We start from the raw sequence: 12,865 nt of genomic DNA, 5'->3' as shown, positions 1-12,865 counted from the left end.
GGTTTAAGACTTTATAAATTTCGATGGGGATCCCATCGGGTCCAGGGGCTTTCCCCTCATTCATGCTGGCTATAGCTTCACACAATTCCTCAGCATCCAGGTCAGATTCTAAAGCCTCCACTGTGTCTCCCCCCAGGGTGGTAAAGTGTAGAGAGTCCAAAAACGCTTTCTGTTTTTGTATAGCTGTAGCTGAATAATCTGTGGAGTACAATTTTTGGTAAAAATGTAAAAAGGTCTTATTGATGTCCTGCGGGTCACTGGTCTGCAGACCTTCCTAATTTTCAATTGCATTTATTGCTCTGTCGGCTTCTGCTTGCTTAAGACGCCAGGCTAAGAGCCTACCGGCCTTTTCACCTTGTTCGTAGTAAGATTGCCTCAGCCTCATCAAACTTTTGTTTGCTTTGTTTGTTGATAAAACATTATATTTAGCTCTTTGCTCATTAAGCTCTTTAAATAATTCTTGGGAGGGGGATTTAAAGTAGTCTGTTTCAATAATCTTTAATTTTTTTTCTAATTGTTCCACCTCCAGTCTCCAAGATTTATGTTTAAAGCTAATAAAGCTAATCATCTGACCTCAAAAAAGCTTTAAAGGCATCCCATTGTATAGCAGCAGATGTCTCTTTGGTATTATTCACAAAGTAGTAGCCTAATCAATTTGTAGTCCAATATAATGAATACATTCTGGGTCTTTCAGCCAAAAGGACTGAAGACGCCATCTAGGGGAACTGACAAAAGATTTGGGAAAACTCAGTACGAATGAAACTGAGGCATGATCAGAGATCATACTATCATACCAGCCATGTGAAATTGTGGACAATAAAGTGGCTGAGACTAAGAAGTAATCGTCTGACAAGTGCTTGAGTAACAAGAAAATGTTAACTGACCAGGGTTGTTCGTCTCCACAAATCAATCAAATTGAAATCAGTAATAATTTGCAGCAACTCCCTTCTGGTGTGGTTGTGAGAGGCATCCGTCCCTGTGGATCTATCCAATTCGGGTTTTAGGGTACAATTGAAATTCAGCTAAAGTTAAGAACAGGTGTCTGAAAAACGATGGATTGTCATCATTTTGCCCATACAGGTTAACTAGATTGAGTTTTACTGTTAGAAAGGCCATTGGCTGCACTGAAGATTCTGAGCTTGGGCTTACGTCCTCACGTTTTCGCGGGGAGCTCAGTGTCCACGCGTCCACGTGTGGAGCAGTTCAGTTAGTGAGAGCTGCTGCCAGTCAGTTTGCCACGGACGTTTGGCTCAACGTTTCACCATGAAAGGACACTTTATTCACCTTCTAAAGTCATTTTCTGTATGTATAGCAGTTCTGTTTCTGTATAGCAGTCATGTAGATTTTCCCTATGGAAGCTGTTCATGCCTTAAATAACTAGACTGAATGCCCACAGTTCAAACTTCACAGGGAACATTATGGAGCTTCGCTGGTCCACCCATACCCATATCACGGTGAGGAACAGCATACCAACTGAACTACACAGAGCCCCAAAAGTATCAGAAAAGAATACTTAAAATTATATGCAGTCAAATAGTCTCAATTATTGATTTTGCGATATTCAAACAGTCCACAAATCATTTGTTACCTGACTTGATTGCAGTCCGCGAAAAAAAAAAAAAAAAAGGAAGTACCCCATTCAGTCAAAGTTCAGATCAGTCGTCTCCGTTGTCCCGGCCTCCAGAGTAACGTTAACGTCGTCAGCCTTCAGCCCCCGCACGAACTCCTCCGCACTCGACGCCGAGTCGAATGTGTGTCGCCTTCCCTTGACGGTGATTAGTAGTTTAGCTGGGTGAACTATTCCATAGCGCACATTTGGGCAAGAAAGGGCGGCCAGTTGTTTCTTCACTGAGTCAAACATTTTCCGTCGCTTAACCAAATCAGATGAGAGATCAGGGAAGAACATAATCCTCTGGTTGTCGCAGAATATGTTGCCTGCACTCCTGGCAGCTTTCATAACCCGCTCTTTGTCAGCGAAGTTCAGAAATTTCATTACCACCACCCTGGGATGCACAGAGGATCGGTCGGTCTCGTTCGTTCTGCCTATTCGATGCGCCCTCTCAATGGATATGGGCCCAGGTCGAATTTGTTCACTCAGCACCTCAGGAATCCATTGTTCAAGAAAGGCACCCATATTAGCCCCCTCTTTCTGCTCAGGAAGACCAACCAATCTGAGATTGGAACGACGAGCACGGTTCTCTAAATCGTCAACTTTGAGCACCAGCTCCTCCAGGGCAGTTTTCATACTAGTGGACTGTGCTCTGAGGGAGTTAATGTCATCTTGATTAGTGCCAATTCTCTCTTCAGCTTCTGTCACCCGTGCTGACACTGCCTTCAATTCGCCTTGTAACCCTTGAATAGTGCCAAGCAGATTATCAAATCTCGATACAAAATCTTCCTTCATTGTCTGAATGGTGTCGAGAATCTCATTTTGGCTAGCTATGTTCAAGTTACTAGCATCTGGGTTTGCTAGCTGTGCGGGGCTTGATGGGGCGTCTTTCGTCGTCTTAGGAGGTTTGACTTGCTTTCCTGGCATTTTAGGTTGTATTTCGTTGTAGACACCGGAGTTAACTGTTAACTGAGGCTACATATAGTTTCAAAAGACTACCTGGCTGCTATTTTCCAAACTTTACATGCAGGAGCTCTGTCATGCGTCCATCTAGCACAGCGCCATAACCGCGATAGATGCTTTATTGATCCCCAAGGGGAAATTCAAAGATATTGCACATCCACAGACCTACGGTTGACTTAAGCCTGTGTCATAGGTTTTTGTTGAGAGGCAGAAAGATCTAGCTTTTGCTGCTTGGAGGACTTTGCTCCGAGTACTTCTTTGCTAGTGGATGGCGAGCTATCATCTGTGGTGGAGGTATCGGTGTTTTTTGGCCACTAGCTTTAGATGCGTGTGTGAGATGCTTCATTAAATTACAGTTGCTTATTAACGGATGTCGACAAAGTCTTAAACCGACATAATGTACACATTACATGCACGTCCTTGCCTTTGACCACAATGAATTTGAAGTAGTGCTTATATCTCCACCTTGAAAATGCCAACTTTTCATCGTCGGATTGCTCCTGACCTTTGCTGTTTCGTTGAATCTCGTTTAGCTGTTGTGTGTACGTATGTGGCGCGTGTGCTGACAAGTGTGTAAAAACACTGGCTCTGATTGGCTATCATGACACATGACTCCTACGTCGTTATTAACCCACCTCCTCGCTAGCTGTGAGCCAGGGGTGCGTTCGGATTACACAGTTTAGGCTATTCAATCAAAGCATAGTAACGCACCGCATTTAACGTCCAGTAACGTTAACGGCGTTGTAACGATGGGAAAAAAGAATTAGTTAGATTACCCCGTTACTGAAAAAATAACGTCGTTACCTAACGCCTAAGAAAACCTATTCATGTTTGGACTCAAAAGGAACTTCAAAGTATTTCCCATATAGTAGCCTTTTAGCTCACAACGACAATGAAAGTGGAACTTGGAAAGTGGAAGTCTCTCCACTGAGTGTTACATTAGATGCACAATCAATCTCGATGCACGTAAAAAGTATCAAACCACATGTCACTGCTTGACTAAATGAAAAATATAGGCTACTGAACATGCATGGAGATCGTCATAGTTGACAGAAATTATGATTTGTGCCAACATGTTGTAGAAACACAACCACAGTTAGGCCTATTTGGTGCAAATCTTCTACATTGGTTATAGTCAGCGATTCACATTAACTGTAGGCTATCCTACAGTTAATGTCATTAACTGTAGGATAGCCTACATCACATTTTGCAAAATTAGGCTACCTTCGTTACTAACCTACCAGTTTATACTTTTTACGTGCATCGACTCGCGATTGATTGTGCATCTAATGTAACGCTCGGTGGAGAGACTTCCACTTTCCAAGTTCCACTTTCACTGTCGTGAAAGTGGAACTTGGAAGCTAAAAGGCTACTATATGGGAAATACTTTGAAGTTCTTTTTGAGTCCAAACATGAATAGGTTTTCTTTAACCTGTGCTACACTTTTCCACCAAGTTGTGTGAAAATTGTAGGTACCCGGAGTTTTTTTTATGTTGACAGACAAACCGCACTACAGTAGCCTACATGGTGCAGTAAATGGAAGCTCTTCGTAGCGCGTGCAACTTACGTCTATAAAAACAATATATTTATGGAATAAAATTAGACACCTCTGATTGCTGTTTACGGTTAAACTGAGATGATGTGAACACCAGCCAGCGGAGGGCACTTATATAGCCTAGGCTACCATGTATGGACTCGAAGGCTATATTTCCCCACAAACCAAGCGACTGCTTGGACAAATCCACTTGAGGGGTGGGGCAGGGGGGCGCGATCGTAACACACACTGAACCTGTCATGAAGAGGCCAAAATGATTGACCTGTCACCCCCCAATCCAAATGGATGCAACTGCATTTATAGGCTAAGCCTAGGTCTACATGACGGGCCGCAAATAGGCTAAATAACTTAAAAAAGAAAAAAAAATACCGGAGGTCACCGGCCCACCGGGCATTTTCCCGGTTGTACAGATTACCAGTCCGAGCCTGGGTGCACAGATCCGCCCACTCCATTTCAAATTCAAACAGCCATGTTATCGGTCAACTGGACTGCCTATACATTTAACTGTGTTGCCTATACATTTAACAAAATGCCACATTCATCCTCTCACAACCTCTACTACATCACAAACGTATAGGCTACTACCTTACTAAGACACAAAATCAACGAAAGAAAAAAATATTATTTGATGACCAAAACTGAGATAGATCAGTGTGTCTAGGCTAGGTTATTGCACATTGCCATCCATGCGGCTGATATATCAGGCCTAAAGGCTACACACATTAGTATTTTATTAAAGGTGAGATGACTATGAAACTATACAAACAATGTATAAGGCCTACCAAAAAATATACTTTCCATAAGTACACTATATTACAACTCGAAGTATTAGCAATTTAATACACTTAAACTAAATAAACTTATTTACCATTTAAAATACACTAACAACAAAGTACACTACACTTTTAAAAAGTACATTACAAAAACACTTTGAATATTACACAATAAGTATATTTAATTTTAGTACACTGAAGTTGAACATAATAACATCTACTTTGAAGTATACTTTCTAAAAGTACACATTAAACATACTTTACATAAAGTACAAAAAGTGTAAGCATACTTGCTTTATACTTCATATAGTATACTACTTTTTTACCTGGGTTGATAGTCAGCGGCACATTTGAAGGAATCTGCTTGCAGGCAAGACCATATGGAACAGGTATTTCACTAAGCCATGCTTTACTAAAACCTAGCAGAGTATATAGCCTACTGTACACGCATCTGCACTCGTCTATTTGAACTCATTGGCAAAGTGAAACTAACTTCACCATGCTATCATAATCAACGACAAAACAGTTATACACAGTAACTTTCACTACTGACTGACAATAGATCACTGTAAAATCCAGTAAGTAAACCTTACTTAAAAAAAAAACATGGAAACCGATTGCCTTGAAAAATCAGACTGAAGTGGACTGGGATTCTAAAACTGAGCTTACAAGCAATTCCTTAGTGTAGTGTATTAACACTACAGCAAATTCCTCTTTAACCTACCTAGGTATTGCAAGTGAAGTGTACTTTAGTTTTCATTCATAAAACTCATGTTCTGAAGTTGAGGTCACTAATCAACCAATTCCTCATATCTGGAATATGTAGTAACAGTTACTTGAACAGCAAGTTAATCTTACTTGGTGAAACCATGGAAACCGATTGCCTTCAATTTAGCAAGTAAATATTACTCTGATACACAAGTTTGAATAAAAATAGGCTCTATTCTAAAATAATGACATTTACAACTGCATCAGGTACAAATACGGCTTTGAATTATTTATTATTCTTGTAAAAACAACAAAATTGTGTTTTAATAAAAAAAGAAACATCTTAAAATGTCTTAAATAGCACAATTTAGCTGTAGCAACAACCTACATCTTCCTTTTTTCTCCTTGAACATTTTATAAAAATCTTTTTTAAAGGCCTGAAACTAAAATATACACACTTTAAGTATCTCAGTAGCCTGTACCAAATAAAAATCAACACAGTAGTCTAACGTAAATTAACACAATAAATGAAAAATACTGTCTTCTTAAAGGGATATTCCACCATTTGGAGAATTACACTCATTTTCCACCTCTCCTTGAGTTAAACAATTGATTTTTACCTTTCTCCAGTTCATCCAGCCATTCTCTGAGACTGCCGATACCACTTTTAGCTCCAGCCTAGCATAGATCATTGAATCGAATTAGTCCATTAGCATCTCGCCTGCTAGCATCACGTTTAAAAGTGACTAAGATTTCCGGTAATTTTCCTATTTAAAACTTGTCTCCTTTCAAGTAAGAAAGTGTAAAAAGACCAATGGAAAATCAAATGTAGAGATTTTCTAGGCTGATTTGACATGGAACTATACTCTCATTCAGGCATGATAATCCAGTCACTAACCAATTCGTCTGCTGCAGCTCAACTTTGTTGCTGGAAGTTAGCCTACAGGGACTATTTTCAGGTGCTGCATGATCATCATTGTGCTGCTGTGCCCATGGTGTTCCTTGATTATTACGCTGGAATGAGAGTAGTTCCATGTCAAATAAGCCTAGAAAATCGCCATGTTTAATTTTCCGTTGGTCTTATTACACTTGTCACTGTTGATAATGCACTCTTAAAATAACATATAAACATCTCGCCATGGATTTCTGACCAGGTTTCTCTTCGTTAGTGGCATAATACATTTTAGGTAGTGTAAGATAGCGCTTTTTTTTTTTTGATAATGCACCAGACCCGTCCTTAGGTCGCCACACCCCTTGGAGCGTTGCTCAATAAAAGAGACGTGTAAGATAAGAATAAACTTATAATAATCGTGGATATAATCGGCTTATATTGGTTGTCTCTACGGCAACTTGCTGTGTTATCACTATGACTATCCTGTGGACTGAGGCACCAAGATTATGATGCCAGGCAAAGCGACTCTCCACTCTCCAGGGCTACATGAACTCATACGCTCACACATACAGATATGCAATCACCTATCCTCCCCCCATCCCCCGCCTTCGCCGCTTTGTACCCCGAGTCTGACAAGCGGGTCTGTGACCATCGCCAACAATGGCTGCAGGATTGGATGGCTGCTTGCCTCTGCTGGGTTACCCCCCACCCCCTCCCCTGTTGCAAGTTGTGTGATTTCATGTTGTAAAGTGTGCTGTTTATGTGTTTATGTTGCTGAGGTGTTTTTTCCCGTCCCCACACTGTTCTCCCTACAGGAGCATAGTCTGGGCGGTGCCTTTTTCTCCTCCTCTCTCCTCATGTTATGCTGCATTTTTCAAATGGCGCCGGAGATGGCTGCCTCGGTACTCTAACCGGAGTCAAATTCCTTGTTTGTTTACGCAAACCTGGTCAATAAAGCCGATAAATGGTCAGTAAATTCTGATTATAATAAAAACAGATAATCTGCTTTCCGCCAGGTTTTCCGTCGCAAAAATAGGGCCAATGATGTCTTAGTGACCTTGTTGTTTCTATGAACATGAATTGTTTATAGGCAACATCAACTTAGTCGAGGCATAGACCCCTGTATATCTTCAGTACTTAAACTTTTGAACTATAGCTGATAGCCAAATTAACTCGCTGGCCACCACTGGCTAGACATTGCAGTCAATCGAAGTTGCTTGGCAACCATTCTGATAAAGGAAATATATATGGCCCTTAGCTGTTCTAAAATGAGTGTAACCTACGGCCTCTCGGGGCTTATTGCTAAAGTAAATGCCAAATGATAGAAAGGTTACATCCAAGTTATTTTGCAGACATGTATACAATGTTTCATGAAATATTTTAACATGTAATTTTAAGGACAAGAGAGGAGTTTTTATGGGTTAATCTAGGGCAGGGGTCTCAAACTCAAATGAGCTGGGGGCCAATTCTGCCAACGTCATCTGATTGGAGGGCCGGCTATTTCTGAAAATGCAATGTTCTTTTTTTCAAATACCACACAAAACTGCAAACAGAAAGTGCAAGTGTTTTTATCTAGTTTTAGACACCTGTGCTAGCAACCTTAGCTATAAATAAAATAATGATACAATAAATATTAATACAAATTATAAAATAAATGAAAAACGTAAAAACAGGTATGTGTGTGTGTTTCACACCAAATAAAAATATTTCCTCTCATAACTTTTTTAAACCTGGCAAACTAGGCATCAGGGTTAAGAAAGCAACACCATTGGATTTTTATATCAAAATTTCAAAAGGCCATGGCTTGAAAGTGGTCAGAGATAAAGTCCTACTGTAAATGTAAAAATCTTTGAGTAAAACAAAAGTTTATGAAGGGGGTAAATTTACCCATCTAATTTGTCACTGGATGGCAAGCACCTCAAATTATGCACCTTTCAGTAAATACTGGATGAACATATTTAAGCAGGTTTACTTTCCTTTTTTCATATTACCCACATAACAAATTAACAGGAAAACACCTAAGATGTATACCAACACCTAAGATGTTGTGGTTTAGTAATAGATTACTACAATATAGGCCTACAATAAAGTATTCTGGTCAAACAGTTCCTATCGAGGGTAATCTGCAGTACCCAGAAGTTCGCATCATATTGCGGGTGACTTTGTAGTTCTTTAGAGCCCTTTTTTTACTAGCCCTGCTGTCTGTACCACATCCATTACGGACACTATCATCACGATTACCACTGCAACCTCCAAGCTATGTTGGGCAGAGGGTCGAAACAAGCATGGTATGCTTAGTGGACACTGTTGTATACACGTACCTCCATTCACAGACGCACCGTGACTATCACTGTCATAGACGATCGATCATAATCTCCAAAAGGATATTCTCCTTCAGAATTAGAATAGGTGAATAACAAGACTTCACCACACGTGAACGTTTTTCAACATTAGGTGTAGGCCTATTTCTGCTTAATTTCTGCTTCAATTTCTGCAACACTATGGCCTGCGTCGCTTCCGCGTCATTACATATGCACGTCTTTGTGTTTCTCGCGTATAATACAAGTATTTCCTGAAAACTTTGCGCAGCGATTTTGGGTTTGAATCAAGCTCTGGATGTCTTGCACATAGTGGAGCAGAGTAGGCCTACAAATGAGATTTGTCACCGTACCTGGATCTATCGTCTATTTTAATCAGTATCGTTGTTTGTCGCAATTAAATAGCCTCAAGGGCCGGATTACATTATTATTTTGTCAAACGTCGCGGGCCGGAATTGGGCAGGACGCGGGCCGGATTTGGCCCGCGGGCCGGGTGTTTGAGACCCCTGATCTAGGGTGACTAGATTTCCCGGAACTAAAACTGGGACACTTAGTGACTGTAGCGCTCGTGCACTCACACGTGTTTAACGTGAACATGTGTCAGGTCAGACATAGACACAGTATTGTTAAGTAAATGCACAATTTCTGTGCACTTTTAGTCAGAGAATAGGGCACACACTATATCTAAAACACGCATGCATAGTCCATCATTTGCCTCCTGAACATCAAGGTCCTGAATATCAAGGCCCAGAAAGGTTTTTATCTGTATTACATCAACAAATTGCATTATGAGGTAAAAAGATTCTGAAACTCTATTGGACCACAACGAATCAGTAGTTTTATAGATAGATTACTTTATTCATCCTCAAAGAGAATGTTACAGCAGCAATTAATAATGATGTATCAAACACACACACACTCAAGTAAAAATAAATAGAATTTAGGATTATCATGACCACAGGCCCTGGGTACAGATCAGGAATGACTTTCCATAACTGTCCTTATTCCAGCGGAATAAGTTGTTTGGCCAGTAATTCAAGCAGCGGGTGTGAGGTGTATCTCAATACTGCCAAGCATTATGCTAAGTTGAACATAAAACTAGTTATCATGAAATGAACACACTTATTACAATTTACTTTTTACAATGTACAATTTACTTCTAAAAGAACAACATAAACTTTCAAAGGTGTTTAAAATATTTGACTGTACAGAATCTATTTGGGTTTCCATATGTATTGGTTTGTGCATTGGGGCACTCCTTACTTCAGAGTGAACTGAAACGTTACCACGTGAACTCTTTCTTATATAGACCTCAGCATTTTCCATTACTGGTTACTGCTCAAGTGGAACCTTTTTTTTCTCTGTGTGCTTTATATGGTTTCTTCTAGCCAATGACATTCATCTTTCACTCAAAGTTGCATGCGTCACAGTTCATGCTCATTTGACATTGAGACAAGAGGGGAAGAACAATGACAGGCCTAAGCTTACAGCCCAAAATGATGAGACATTTTATGACAATTTGTGTGTTTTGCAAACTTTGTAAGTACATTCCTTGCATTAAAAGTAAATGCAACGCACTAAAATCTACAAATGTGTTGTATTTGTTAATTTTAGGATGTATGCTCCTCTTCCCTCTTATTCTAAGGACTGTAATATGGTTACTGTAAAAAAGAAAATATGTTGTGCAGGAATGAGTTGAGTTAAGGAATATTTTTTAGCTGGTAATTCATTTATAAAATGTCATATCTATTTTTATATATGTATCAATTTATATATTTATTATTATTTTTTAGACATGGTGCAGACAGAGATTCCTCAGCAGTCTGGACCCTTAACCAGAGCTCACATTGATGAAAATGTTACCCTGGAGTGCTCCTTCTCAGCGCATCTTAAATCAAATCGCTTTTACTGGTTCAAACAGACAGTAGGACACAGACCCTCTATTGTGGTACAGTCACAAGCGCATGGTTCCACAGCATACTCTCAAGGTTTTGAAAATGGACGTTTCAAACTTGACAAAGGAGGGTTACGCTTCCATCTGATCATTGAAAATGCTAGTCGCTCAGATGAGGGAATGTACTTCTGTGGAATGAAATTATTATATGACATCATATTTGGAAATGGAACATTTTTGTCAATTGAAGGTAAGCACCATTCTGAAATATTGCACATGTAGCCATGCCCAACTGTGAATTAATTAAAAGGTGTTTATCAGTTCATGAGTAAACAACATGGAGGAGGGTCTTCCACTGTCTGTGTTTTAGGTGAGCAGTGGTCTGCTACTGAAAGAGTGGTCCAAGCCCCAATACCAGACCCAGTTTATCAAGGAGATTCAGTGACTCTGCAGTGCACAGTAAGGATGGAGAAACGAACAGAGGAGTACAGAGTGCTCTGGTACAGAAGATCTGCAGGAGAATCCCAGCCAGGTCTTATTTACTCTCCCACAAACAGGAGCCGCGAGTGTGAGGATCACTGTGTCTACAGGCTTCCCAAGAGCAATCTCACTCTCTCTGACAGTGGAGTCTATTACTGTGTTGTGGATATATGTGGTCATGTCATTTTTGGAAATGGAACAGTACTGGAAATTAGTAAGTATTTGATTTGATTTAATGATCTAAAGTAATGATTATATTATATGTCATGAAGTCCAGACAGTATTTGACTTTTACAGAACACAGGACATTTCAGATTATGCACTTGAACATGTTCTGAAATAGGGCAGCCGTGGCCCACTGGTTGGCCCTCTGGACTTGTAACCGGAGGGTTGCCGGTTCGAGCCCCGACCAGTGGGCCGCGGCTGAAGTGCCCTTGAGCTAGGCACCTAACCCCTCACTGCCCCAAGCGCCGCCGTTGAAGCAGGCAGCTCACTGCGCCGGGATTAGTGTGTGCTTCACCTCACTGTGTGTTCACTGTGTGCTGTTTGTGTTTCACTAATTCACCGATTGGGTTAAATGCAGAGACCAAGTTTCCCTCACGGGATCAAAAAAGTATATAGACTTTACAGTACTTATACTCAAATCAAATTTGCATGATATTTGCATCACATTTTTCTAATTTTCCAACAGTTACTACATGTTGCACTGTCAGGACTCATTTTTTTGGCAGATTCTCAGGCGGAACCACACTGCACATGTCTGCTACATTTATGTTTTTTTCAGGATCCTTGGCATTATTTAATACCGTGGTGAGTTTGGGAGCTATACTGGGCTTATGCATTTGTCTTGGACTGTATCTGGTGTGGCAAAACACAAGAGAGTGTAAGCACTGCAAAGGTACATGAATACACCTTGAAATTAAAACCCCTCCTTGTGAATAAAGGTGGTTAACAAACACTCCATTTAATCATACCATTTGTTGTTTTGTCAGGGAAATGTGCTCAAGCAGCTGAACCAGCTGAATCTCCTTTGAACCAATTTGAAACACAGGTAATGACAATTTCCATAACTTTCCTGCCATTGTGTTTAAGATATTTTATCACTGGAATTCGAATTGTGAGCAACAAAAGCCTGTGCGGTGAGAGAGTATTGACATACAGATGAGAGATGAGACCCCTTCACTCTCTTCCACCGATGGTTAGACTTGCATGTACTCATCTAAAATGTGCTTCTCTCTGTAGGGTGGGGGTGCTGACACTACAGTGGTTAATTATACAGCTCTTCATTTGTCAGAGAGGAAACCCAAAGCAGGAAGAAAGAGAGAGACATTGACACATGGTGGTGTGTATTCTGATGTGCGGTAACATGAACAACAGGCCTTCTAATAGAACCTAGCCTAGTGGTAAGGCCTTCTAATAGAACCTGGCCTAGTGGTTAGGCCTTCTAATAGAACCTGGCCTAGTGGTTAGGCCTTCTAATAGAACCTGGCCTAGTGGTTAGGCCTTCTAATAGAATCTGGCCTAGTGTTTAGGCCCTCTAATAGAACCTGGTCTAGTGTTTAGGTCTTCTAATAGAACCTGGCCTAGTGTTTAGGCCTTCATGCATCTATGTCTCTGGACTTTTTTACATTCTGAAACATGTATGTTTTGCAATACATAGAAATTCAGTGTTC

At 40.4% G+C, this 12,865-nt stretch overlaps 1 protein-coding gene across 1 annotated transcript; it reads left to right on the top strand.

The window, feature by feature from the left end:
- The first annotated feature begins 10,284 nt into the window (after positions 1-10,284).
- On the top strand, positions 10,285-12,595 carry LOC125306831. The gene is made up of 6 exons (XM_048262397.1): positions 10,285-10,357; positions 10,612-10,962; positions 11,083-11,406; positions 11,977-12,090; positions 12,185-12,243; positions 12,435-12,595. The coding sequence occupies exons 1-6, from the start codon at positions 10,288-10,290 to the stop codon at positions 12,555-12,557; spliced, it is 1,041 nt and encodes a 346-aa protein (XP_048118354.1). The 5' UTR covers positions 10,285-10,287; the 3' UTR covers positions 12,558-12,595.
- The last annotated feature ends 270 nt before the right edge of the window (positions 12,596-12,865 follow it).

The sequence above is a fragment of the Alosa alosa genome, chromosome 14 (assembly GCF_017589495.1).
Source record: "Alosa alosa isolate M-15738 ecotype Scorff River chromosome 14, AALO_Geno_1.1, whole genome shotgun sequence".
Taxonomy (NCBI): Eukaryota; Metazoa; Chordata; class Actinopteri; order Clupeiformes; family Clupeidae; genus Alosa; species Alosa alosa.
Note: the sequence above shows the minus strand (reverse complement) of the source record. Positions and strands in the feature narration are given on the sequence as shown.